At 44.6% G+C, this 12028-nt stretch overlaps 1 protein-coding gene across 7 annotated transcripts in view; it reads right to left on the reverse strand.

Moving 5' to 3' along the window:
- The window catches only part of Rab3-GEF (Rab3 GDP-GTP exchange factor), a 124127-nt gene that overhangs the window by 59703 nt on the left and 52396 nt on the right, over positions 1-12028 (reverse strand). For all 7 annotated transcript variants that reach the window (XM_055073939.1, XM_055073942.1, XM_055073938.1 and 4 more), the window contains 4 exons: positions 10818-10953; positions 9463-9646; positions 7807-7983; positions 5181-5330 (listed from right to left, as the gene is read on the reverse strand). In XM_055073939.1, coding sequence (XP_054929914.1) covers positions 5181-5330; positions 7807-7983; positions 9463-9646; positions 10818-10953 — 647 coding nt within the window. The remainder of the gene's footprint in view (positions 1-5180; positions 5331-7806; positions 7984-9462; positions 9647-10817; positions 10954-12028) is intronic.

A 12028-nucleotide genomic window follows, 5' to 3' on the forward strand; every position in this document is an offset into this window, starting at 1 on the left:
GTACTGAAAAGCACAAAAGAAGTGCCCCTATGATTACAGGTGCCATGTTCAAAGCAAGGAGCTACGTTAAAAAATCAGCAAGACGACTTTAAGGAAGCCGGTCTACAAATTTGCTTGCCGCTCGCCATAATCGGCCTGCATTGCAATAAAACACTGCCCCTAGCTTTGTTTCACTTTTCACGGTGCAAATCGACCAATAACTTGCCAAAAACACGAAAAATAAGAGCATCACCAGCGGCGAGTCAGGCTGTCAACATGGCAGGTCAATGCAAGCTGGTGTTTTCCCGGCGATTTTCTCAAGCCGATCATGCTTGATTCGCGCCATCCGACTTTAGACAAACGGTCTGAATGTGTGGTAGGGTCACTGAATTTTGTTCCTAGACATTTGTGAATGGCACGGACGCGATGGTGTGCGAACAGCGACACTTGAACTGTACAATTAGCACAGTGTCGTCAACAACAGTGCGCCAAAAAACTCTCGTTTTGCAAACTTCACGGCTGCACACCTCGGGAAAAAATTGCCCAGTGATCATGCAAAGCACCTACTGCAAAACTGTTCAGTTTTCACGAGCGGCTAATAGTTTTTTGAGCGCAACAAACACAACCTCAGACTCGAGCCACGGCATTTGCAGCGTTTTCCAGCGCGATACTCTTGTAGTCTTCTGTGACCTCTGCACCCCCCCCCCCCCCCACACCCTTATAAAAGCGGCCCACTGCCTTCCCCTCCTCATTCGCTCTCCAGACTGCAAGCTGCTAGGACGCCAGTCACTCCTCTCACTCGCCTTCATGTCAACTCCTCGCCTCCTCACTGCCAGTTTAGACATCGCTGCTCCTCCAAAGCTGCCCTCTCCTGGCCTGGTCTCCAGAGCACAATCTTCCACCAACAAGTGCCCTTCCGCGGTTCCTACTTCTTGGTCTCCACAACTTTGATCGCCTTTCTTCCACAACATGTGAAGCCGATGCCAAGCCCGCCATTGCAACCATTGCCATCACCAGTACGCACTGACGAGGAAAGCGAAATGCCCTGCTGACATTTTGAAGCTTCTGCCTTCTGCGTCACCTGCCACATTCAGTCACTTTGGTGCCAACGGTGCGTCCGTTTCTATCCATGCTGCAGGCCATGTGCCTGAGTGTTATTGAAAGTGCTTCGTTAGTCATTCCTTGCATGTGCTTTTGTGGTCTACAGTGATAAATGGCTCTGTCAGTATCCGGGCGAAAGCGTCTAACTTTGGAGCAGAAAGTTCTGCTGATAAAGGAAGTGGAAGAAGGCGGCCAACAGAAAACTTACATCGCGAAGGAATTCGGCATGCTGCAGTCTATTTTATCAACTGTATTGAAAAACAAGGAAGCTGTGCTGGATGGCTTTGAAATCAAAGAGCTTCTCGATGAAGAGAAAGAGGAATCGTGGTTCGAAATAGCCCAAGTGGAAGGTGCACTTCTACAGTGGCTGAAGAACGCCAGGAGTGCAAATCTCCCCATACATGAACCTGCACTTACTGCAAAAGCCGAAGCTCTCATCCTCTAAATGGGTCATAAAGATTTCAAGTGCAGCAATGGCTGGCTTGAGCAGTTCAAGAAACGACATGGCGTGACTTCGAAGTCAATTGTTAGCGAAAGTGCAGCCATGAACTGTGACACTGTAGACGTATGGTGCCAACATCGACTCCAAGCTCTACTTGAAAAGTATGAAGACAAAGACATCTGCAATCCAGATGAGGCTGCATTTTTCTACAAGATGCTACCAAATCGCATGTTCACTACTACTGGCGGATCCTCCTCTGGAAGAAAACAGAGCAGGGAGCGTGTCACGGTGCTGTTTGGTTGCCAATGCAACAGGCGAGGACAAGGTTCCCTTGTTGATAGTGGGGAAGGCGGAGAAGCCGTGGTGCTCCAAAATGCAACTATTCCCAAGGAATGCATCTACAGAAGTAACAGGCGGACATGGATGACAGCTGCAATTTTTGAAGACCATGTGAAAAGGTGGTTCGACGCAAAGAATCGGCAAGTGCTTTTCATAACTGACAATTGTCTGAACCACAGGAAGATAGACAACCTCAAGGCGATTGCTGTGGAATTTTTGCCTGCAAACACAACTGTGGTACTGCAATCAATGGATCTTCCATCACCATTGAGAATACCCGGAAGCTGTACCGCAAGGCTCTTTTGCAGCGCAGGCTCACGGCGTATGACGCCAGCAAGAGGTACAACATTGATTTGTTTGGTGCGATCCATTTGCTGAACTTTTCGTGAAACGAACTCGCACCTTTGAAGGTCGCCAACTGCTTTGCACACACCGGCTTTTCCCACGCCGTCGTCAGCGACCCTGACGACCCTGACGATGACCAGACTTGCAGCGATCTGTACGAGGCTGTGCATAAAATTGCTGGCCAAGAGGTAGAAGGCAACTTCGAGACGTTCGCGTTGGCTGATGTTGCTGCTCCCATGGTTGCCCCAGTGACGGATGTGGAGATACTAATTGGCACTGTTGGTGGCCCCAACGAGGAGAAAGAGCTGGCAGAGTAAGAGCTGGCGGACGAAGAGCCAGCAGGCGAAGCGCCACGTGAAGTGCCAACTATGGTGCAGATGCAGAAGTATCTACGCTTTCTTTGAAATAAGGTAGAATGCGCGGCGACCATGGCCTCGCGCAATGCTTGTTCAAATTAGAGCAGGGGTTGCCCGCAACCAGAAGAACTTGAAACAGCCAAAGCTCACTGCCTTTTTTGCACCTGAATAAAGTTTTGCTTCACTGAATACATTGCATTTTAACTTCCTCGCAGTTGTGGCACAATTAAAGCTCGGCTGCTTTAGCTTTTCTCGAGTGGTCGCCTATATAGAATTACCGCTTATAACGAATTTTTCGCTGTCCCATTTACTTTGTTATAACAAGGGATTACTGTACTGTTACAATTTCGTTTACAACTTGTGGATGCCATCTGATGATGGCTGTGGGCACTATGTGTGGTCAGCCATGGCGTCCAAGATTTACGGCACCGCGCGATGCAACACACGCAAATCTCGGATGCCGTGAGCCACATTGATGCATTGCTCTTGGCATGATCTGCACCGTACGTGCTGGCACTCATAACCATGCTATTATGGCCCTGTCTTTTTGTGCTTTGTTTATAAGTGCGTACCGACAGTGTTGCTCTGGGTATTTCTGAAATTGTTTTTGCTGCTGAAACATTAAAACACTGAATTAACAAAATTCATGATTTAATGAAGTTTTTTACTTCAAGTACAACTTCCAGGGTGTCTACCAAGTTGACGTTTCCAAATTCCCTGAGTTTTCCAGGTTTTCCTGAGTGCCTTTGCAATGTTCCCCGAGTGCAGAGAACTTTGTTTATGTCAAGACGGGCTCCCTACATCATGTCACCCAATGGTGTCACTCTCTAGTAAGTATAATAAAAAATAAAAAACAACAACTTAATCCCGTTTGAATAGTAAGGGGTAGTGTTTATATTATCCAAAAAGAAAACAAAAGGGAGGGGTTATGTAAAATGCACAGCGAATAAAATATCTTCGAAGGAAATAGTAAAACGTACGCCATTGCAAATTGAGTCGAACGTTCTCAAATACGAATAAGAAAGAGATGCATAAAGAATATTTTCGAATATGAGCTATTTCTAACAACTGATAGCAAGCTAATTGGCTTGAGGCCCGAACTTTATCACAAGTGAGATTCTCTCGCAACAGCTGGTAAGTCAACCTCAACTATCCTGACATACTCTCAGCACGCGCACAACACCTCAGTGTTGCGTTTCACTGTTTTAAAGTTTTTTTTTTGCTTGGATGACAAACACCTGCATCTCGGCGTCAGCCAACACTTTGCTTTTAGAGTGCAAGCTCCTTCAAAAAAGCGGCGGCATGCTTCCTTTCCCGTTAATTTCTCAATGTATACGTCCTTTGTCTTCTTGTTCTCCTTCGGCTGCGAATTCGCCACACGGACTATTTGAAGCATCCCCTTGGACAGTTGTACAGTCAGCGTCCCATTTTTCGAACTCGCTAGGGGCCGCGAAAGCGTCGGAAAAAATTAATGGATGTCTTTTACAACCCTTGAGGGCTCAAATCGCCACAGGCACGTCCGAAAAACCTCTGAAGGCTTGCCAGTACACTTATTAGGCATATCGGTACTCATACTGTGACGGGAAATGGCGGGTGCAAGCGTGCTTAATTAAGGAATACATACTGTGTCCCGTGACAGTTGCCCCTTCCCACACTTGTTAAGCTTCACAGCGCAACATTTCTGTACTGAGACAAAGCTGACTTTCAGAAACCGGCATTATGCAACGCATTGTGCTTTCCGAACTTCGAAGCCAATCGCGATGACCATAAGGGAGGTGTCGGTGCCATTGCTGACAGCGGCGAAATATTTCAATGAAAAACACGGCACAGAACAGCAAGAAGCTTAATACCGAACTTCGAAGCAGCTAGGCCTAGCATTGCCGCGGTGGTGGCTACGGCTGCCAGCGGATCTGCGTGCGACTGTGCCGGTTCGACGCGACGAGGTTATCAAAATGGCGGTGATTGTGGCTTTTATTCATGCTTTTATTAATGCCATTTCGGACCTGCGGTCAAGGCAAGAAGTCCGGAAAATCGGACGGCGAAGGGTTCTTGTATCCGAAATTTCGGACGTTCTTATACATTGACCCTATGGGGTACGCATTCGTGCTGCGATAGCCGTCCGTCAGGAAAATCGCTCGTTGACTGTACTCTGGCAACTCCTACAGCCAAGACACGGCGTCTTACGATTCTTCTCTGTTACTCGAGCCAGCATTACCGCGACTTTCGTTCCCTTTTAATAAAATTACAGCTAATTTTCCCTGATAGAAGCACAAATTCCCCGAGTTTTTCCAGACTACTAAAAATCCCTGAAAATTCCAGGTTTTCCCGGTTGGTAGACACTCTGAACTTCGTTATATCAAGGTTTGACTGCACTGCCACACTTATTTCTGCTGTGACAAAAATTTTTTGGAAATTTTGAGCAGTGACAGTTTGCTGTTTGCTGCATGCATTCACATTTCCACATTTCACTATTTCTAGCACGCAAACAAGTAGGCGTACACTTTCCACGAGTGCATGAATCTTACGAACGCAAATCACTAGTGCCCAATAAAAAAAGAAAAAGAAAGAAGAAAGACTGACAAAGACGCCTGATGCAAAATATGTTAAAAGATGCTCACCGAGCTACGGTTGTTGCACCTTCCATCCTGGGCACAGAGGGAGTTCTTGCGTGAGGATGCGGCCGAATGGTCAAGAAAGCTGCTGGGCTCTGTGCTTTGGGGCCGGAAGGCTGCACTGATGGAACCACGTGTACTGCTGCTGACGCTCTCCTGGTGACAATAGCCAAGAATGAGCAGAAGACCAAAGCATAATAGAGACATTAGGGAACCTTTTTATGGAGCGTGCTCACACATGATGCCATGCACATAAGCAATGCACTGTTATAAAGGTAAAGCATGATCTAACAAAGTCGATGAGACCTGAGAATGATTTCATGAAAACAAGAACTTCATTAAAACAAAAACAGTTTGAACATACATGCAGATGACATTATTCAACAGCAAAAAAAGTATGTAATTTTTTGCTTGCGTATGCACTTATCACAGACAGTGAGCTCGGCAAACGCATACTGTGTTTTTTCATGGAAGCAGCAAATTTTCTTAAAGGTCAACGATATCCGTCACCTGAACTGAAACATATGATACCCATTTCCCTTCACATTTCCCCACAATACTTCCTTAAATTGAGTGAGACATTGAGCGTGCTTTCGTTGCTTCCGAGGTTTTCAATGCATAAGGGCCTAGGAATATGTGCCATCAGAAGCACTTCATTAAATAAAAAATTTCCAGCAATCTGCTTTTGTTAAATTAAGGGTTGACCACAGAGTTATGCTCTGTCCCAAGTTCCATCAGTGCGTGCAGCGAAAAAATAACAGGTCAAGTCACACCTGCACCTCTGTTCTCCCATGTCCCTGCTCCTGCAGCGGATACTCTCTAATATAGCTGTGTAACAACACTTGCGCTTGTAGCTAAGTAAAGAACAAATGAAACTAATACTGTCTATTGTAATGCAGAAAAAACAACATCAGTGGAAAAAAGAAAAATGTAGAGTTATCTAGTGTTGGCATGAAATTTTTATCTGTGCTAAAACATGGCTATCAACTTGACCATTACAGAATGCTACAAAGTGCTAATTTAAGTGTGACCAAAGTGAATGAAAATCTTGTGGGTGCAAAAAAGTTCAGAAAAATTCGTACTGGTCATGGGTTCGATCCCAGAACCACGACAAAGTAAAATGTGACAGCGTGACCGCCACTTCTACACTATATCGCAGTTTCCTGCCAAGATACATCAGCACCTGTTTTATCTCAGAAGCATTTTTATTCTTATTGGGAGTCACAGATGAACCAGCAACAAAGTTATCATGCACAACAGCATCGTAAAGTTAGCATTAAAATTTATTAATTCGAAATATTTTTTACACTGTACCAACATAACTACAATCACCAACCAATAATTCACACTCAACAGGGACGGCCAAAAGGTCAGAATGTTCACAAGTCCGGAATAGTGCATTCGCTAATATTAAGCAAGTTTATTCCACAAGTGGACAAAAAAGGCACGCCTGTGCCATATTCTTCGATTGTAACTTCCGGGGAACTTTCAATTTCGCGTGAATAGCATGAGATGCATCGGCGTCTACGAGCGATGGCATTCTTGGCACAGTGTCAAACTCGAAATCTTATCACAGTGCAGTGTCCAGTGCTAGTCATTCAAAATATAATGAAAAAGCAAGTATCTTTAAAAGTGATTGTTCAAGAATACAGCCCAAGTTTGTCAATGTGTTTCTGCTCACATATATGCTTGTCTTCGGCCTAGACATTCCGTGGCCGCGACCTTCTAGCAATGACTCTTGGAATTCTAGAAGCTCTTCTATCGCTCTTGGAATTTAGAAGCATGATGGCAAGATGGTCATGCTGATATGTTGCTGCATTTTGGTGGCCGCTTTTTGCAGCACGGCATGCAATTCGAGAGGTGCGTTCGCAAGCAGCTGCATGTAATTCAAACATTTACAGACCTGCATCTCCAACAGTTTTCATTTATTGCCTCTGTATTACTTCGCAGCAGCAGTGAAATTTCATTTTATTGAAATAGTGCATAAGCACACTTCATTATATTGAGCTTCAAAATACACAGTTTTCTATGGGCAAGAAGTTATAAAAAGTTGAATACTTGTTACATTGAGAATTTCATTATCTTGAAGTTTGTCATATTGAGGTCTAGCTGCACATCAAAACACCAAAAAATGTGTGAGGTGATCTCATAATGAGTGTTTTGGTTCGGGAGTGAAAAACAAGATTAGCAATTTATGCCTTCATTTTGCTTGCTATTGTTCCTTTTCCACTGAAGGCTTGCAAAAGGAGCTCGCAATGAATCATCCACTTGTAAAGCTGTTTTAAGTGTTTTTTGTTAATGTCATTCTAAAAGGCCTTAAGAAGCAAGTGACAAAATGGAGGAGGATTACCACTGAGAGGACAGGGGCAAGAGAAGTGGTCATGGGAAGAGCGCAAGTTGGGAATACAGATGCAGACTTCATTCCTACAATGAAATGCTAGTCATGCAGACATCAATCGACCTTTATGTGGGCCAAGCTAAGCCTTCAGCAGGGGCATCTCAACTTTGTCACCAAGCTAAAATGTAAGTTGTTGATTTGAACTCTGCATCACAAACAAAATACTGATGAAAGAACCCTTCAATTTTTGCCTATCATGTACTAAAAGAATTGCATCTAGAGCCAAGTATGTACCTGCATGCCAGCCTCAGCACTGAGGTCTTTGGCCCAAAAGTGTGTGTGGGCAATCTCCAAGACTTGCATGGCACTGGCCATGCCACCGATCCCACAGTTGTGGAAGCTGTGCTCCAGGCCTCCAATTACCAACTGGAGCATCCGTAAGGTTCCCTTGTACACTGCTTTGGAGATCATCTGGCAGCACAGAGAGAAAAAGTGAGAATGGGAGGAATGTAACCTCTTTTTTGCTAATAACCAGTATTCAGGCACTGGCATCATAAAAACACTGGGCATCTATGCTCTTATTTTTCACAAATGCAGATCCAAACAGTCAAAACTTGCACAAATTCTGCTAGTTCTACAAAGATATTCTCTTGCATTAGCTGAAATTATAAAATTAATGCTCCTTTTAGTTATGTGTTGGCATTATGCCTACGATCTCAACATGTGAAAGTGGTGTAGATAAGCAACATAACTGACATCTGAAAAACAGCATGGTCAGCTGTGTCAATACATTTTGCCTATTTGCTTAAAACCTTTTGTCTGGCTTAACACACTATATCTTGTGCCCACTGTAGCATTGACAGCACTTAAGGTTGAAATTCCTGTCTGACATCAAGAATGTGCTGACTTCATTGCTGCCATACATATGCAATTGTTGCAGCACTTTCTATTCCTAATTATCACATTGCACAGTGCTGCAGCAATTGCATAAGTGTACATTGAAGCATCATCTTTAGGAATAAAAAAGCTACAGCTTACTTCACAGACGTAAGCTTGCTTCCGAGGATATTCATCACAAAAGCGTTTATAGAAAATGCCTCTATGTCAGTTTAAGAAGCCAAAAAACGGACACCACGAACAACACAGGGGAAATTATATGTACTTGCTAATTGAATTAAAGAAATCATGAATTATTGGAAATGAAAGTGGATGAAAAGACAACTTGCCACAGGTGGGGAACGACCCCACTTCTTCGCATCATGTATGTAATGCTCTACCAATCGAGCTACCACGGCGCCGTTCTCCCATCCACTTTCTGGGATATTTATGTGTTACTACTAGAACTAACCCTGGGAGTGTTAACCAGTGCCACCACTGTTGTTGGCTTCTTATGCTATGATTGATAAATATCGGGCCCCTCTGTTAACCCCCTTTCTTCTCGTTCATTACATAATGAGGGTCTCGAATCTGGCAACATTTGATGCCTTCAGGTAGCATGCGTAGGTTTATTGACCAGATGCCTTCACTCGAAAAAGATCACGTACTCGTGACGCCTGTGGCAACAGGGATGTTCCACATCCGCTGTCAAGGTTTGTGAGTGGTGGCGCTGGCTAACACTCCCAAGGTTAGTTCTAGTAGTAAAAACATAAATACCACGACACATCTGAGCTTGGAGCCTAGCAAGGTATCTCCAACATAATTCAGATAAGAAATGTTCCACGTCGTTTCCCGCGTTACCACTTCCTGATTAGACACTCTGATCGGTAAGCTCTCCATTGTACTAAAAAGAATGGGCACCATGAAAACTGCTTGTCAGTCCCTTTAAATTGCTGCCACATGCAATAATCAGTGACTTCATAAAGTAGTTATGAATGTAGTGCTGTACATTTTAGAAGCAGAACTACTTAATATATGCATTCCAAACTGAAATGCAGGCTAGGGCACACGCACCACGTCCTTGATGTGACCGTCAGGACCGACCCTTCGCTCGAGGGTGCGATTGAGTCGCAGGACAACCACATTCCTGTAGCTTTCATCCTCCATGAGGCGTGCAATGCGGTTCTTCTTGAACCACTTGATGCCTTCACCGTTCGCCACTGAGTTGAGCACATCCTTCAGGAACTGCTGGTTGTCGCTGCAGTCACAATGCCAAGGTTACAGGCACAGCACACAGTACAACTGGCTGCATTGTGTATTATGTGATGCTTCCATTGAGGTGTGCCATACATGAATAACTCTAGTGATGCCTACATTACTAAATGTTGTTCACATAAATTGAGTATTAATAAAAATAAATATCAGCTGGTCCACATCATTTGGTTTCGTAAGCGATTTCATTCCCACTCCCTCTAGTAGCAGCAGATGATTATCAGCAAGGCAGAACAGACTCTTCTCATTTTAGGCTTATAAACTCCCACAATCAAGTAGAAGAACAGTGGGGATTATTGGTTAACCTTTATGATTTACGTGTGATGAGCAAAGGTGGTAGTATAAACCATGATCCATTGCTTACGATCATAATTTTGTCAGCAATTTGGTTGGATATAGTGTAAGGTGAGAGCGTTCACTTAAATGGTTGCTGCCCATGTTTGTTGACAGAAAACTTTTAGGGAAGTTTGGCACAGTTTGCGATATCCAGGAACTAGCATTCCTGACACAAACCTCAAACACCACCTGAACCATGCATGTGGGCATGCATGTTATTTGGAGCCTCAAAACACTAAGAACTATCATTACAGGACTTTCTACTGGCAAAGTACACTACAGACTCTTGCAAAGGTGTGAGTAGCATCTCTGGAAAATTCCTCCTAGCATCAGCCCAACAGACAGCAGATAAGAAGGTGAGCATGTGTGCAAAGCTCTACAGCTGGTGCATGCTACCCTATAGCATCGTGATGTGTTTCAGCCCAAAAGTCAAGCACACCAGGATAGTACTTAGCCAATGGTGCTTCCAGTATGCGACATACTATGTTATGGCGTTGAGTGCAAGGACAGCACTGTGGCTGCTGCTCACAGAAATGTCCCTCTGCTCGTTCGGTGGTGAATAGGTTCAGATCTGCAATGCCTTCTATATAATAATTACATCATATCTTGTGACATAAAGGTATGGGACAATATTACATCAAATTACAATATGCATACCCATATCTTTCTTTCGTATCTGTCACACCATTTTTTGTCCCAAATAAGAATAGTAAGAGAAGTCTCTCTAGCCATCCTAGCATTGCCTGCTATGTATGAAACAGAGTGCAATGAGAATGGGAGAGCAGCAAAAAGAAAACCAAGCAAAATCTTCAGACACACACCTCTGTGTTGAAGACTGTTCCTCAAAGGTCTGCACAGAGCGTGGTTGTTCCTGGGGCTGGACCCTTCTGCCCTGCTGTGGTGTGACGTGCTTGATGAGTGGGGTCCGTTCGACAGGGCCCCTCCTGCCCATGTTAGCTGGCGTGTGCGGTATCAGGGGATGCATCATGCCAATGTTAGTAAGGTTAGTATTGTTAGTCAAGAAGTGGCTGGGATCTGAGCATACATGCAAGAAAAACATAGTTTGTTCACAAAGCACATGAGCAGCATCCCTTCATCAACACATGTGAAGCAGTACGAAAACTACACACTGGGAGAGGGGAATCAAGTGCAATTTTTATGACGTCTTGTTAGAGGACACTGTAAATACAACAAACTTCTGTTCATGTAAGACCTACACTTAATTTATACAGTCTACGCTTGTTACAATGGACCCGCGTATAAAAGACTTTTGGATGTAATGGACCATATTTCAGCCTTAGCTTGTTTTACCCATTTTATTAACACAACGAAGTTCCCTTTTAACGGACCGTGCTACAACGGACTATCGGCTACAGCAGATGAAATTAGCGGCAATTTTTTTTAAAATCGGGCACATAAAATTTACTTTCGCCGTGTCGACATGGGCTGACAACTGACTTGCGAGGGTCAGCAGACAATCGCGGCTCAATATTGTGCGTGCGAGGGAGAAAGGCAGGGCGGAAACGCACCGTCTTCTTTTGCGCGCGGAAGGCACAGAGGAAGCTCGGGTGAGGGGGGCGCGAGGAGGAGGAGGCGAGAGAAAGGGTTCTACTCCAGCGGCTGCTGCTTACAGCGCGGCCACTGTATCTTAAATGCGATCTGCTATGTGGACAAAGTGCTCGCCCATGTGGGCGCCGTATCTCGAAAGCGATCTACAATGTGGACAAAGTGCGAGCCCACTCAGGCAACGTATTTTGAAAGTGATCTGCGATGTGGACGAAGTGTTCGCCCAAGCGGGCTTTATCTTCAAAGCGACCTGTGATGTGGACAAAGTGCGCCCAGTTCCGGTAGCTCCATATGCGCTGCGCTTTCGACGTTAATTCGTGTTGAAGTGAGAGACAGCCCGAAGGTCAATTAGCACACTGCTGCTGCCGCGCTTATCTTGCTTAATTTGCCATCGCAATCGATGCTTCACATTTCGGGAGAAACTGCGACATTTTTTGTTTGTTTTTTACTTTGTATGTTTGTCACT

This window comes from Dermacentor andersoni, chromosome 4 (genome assembly GCF_023375885.2).
Source record: "Dermacentor andersoni chromosome 4, qqDerAnde1_hic_scaffold, whole genome shotgun sequence".
NCBI lineage: Eukaryota > Metazoa > Arthropoda > Arachnida > Ixodida > Ixodidae > Dermacentor > Dermacentor andersoni.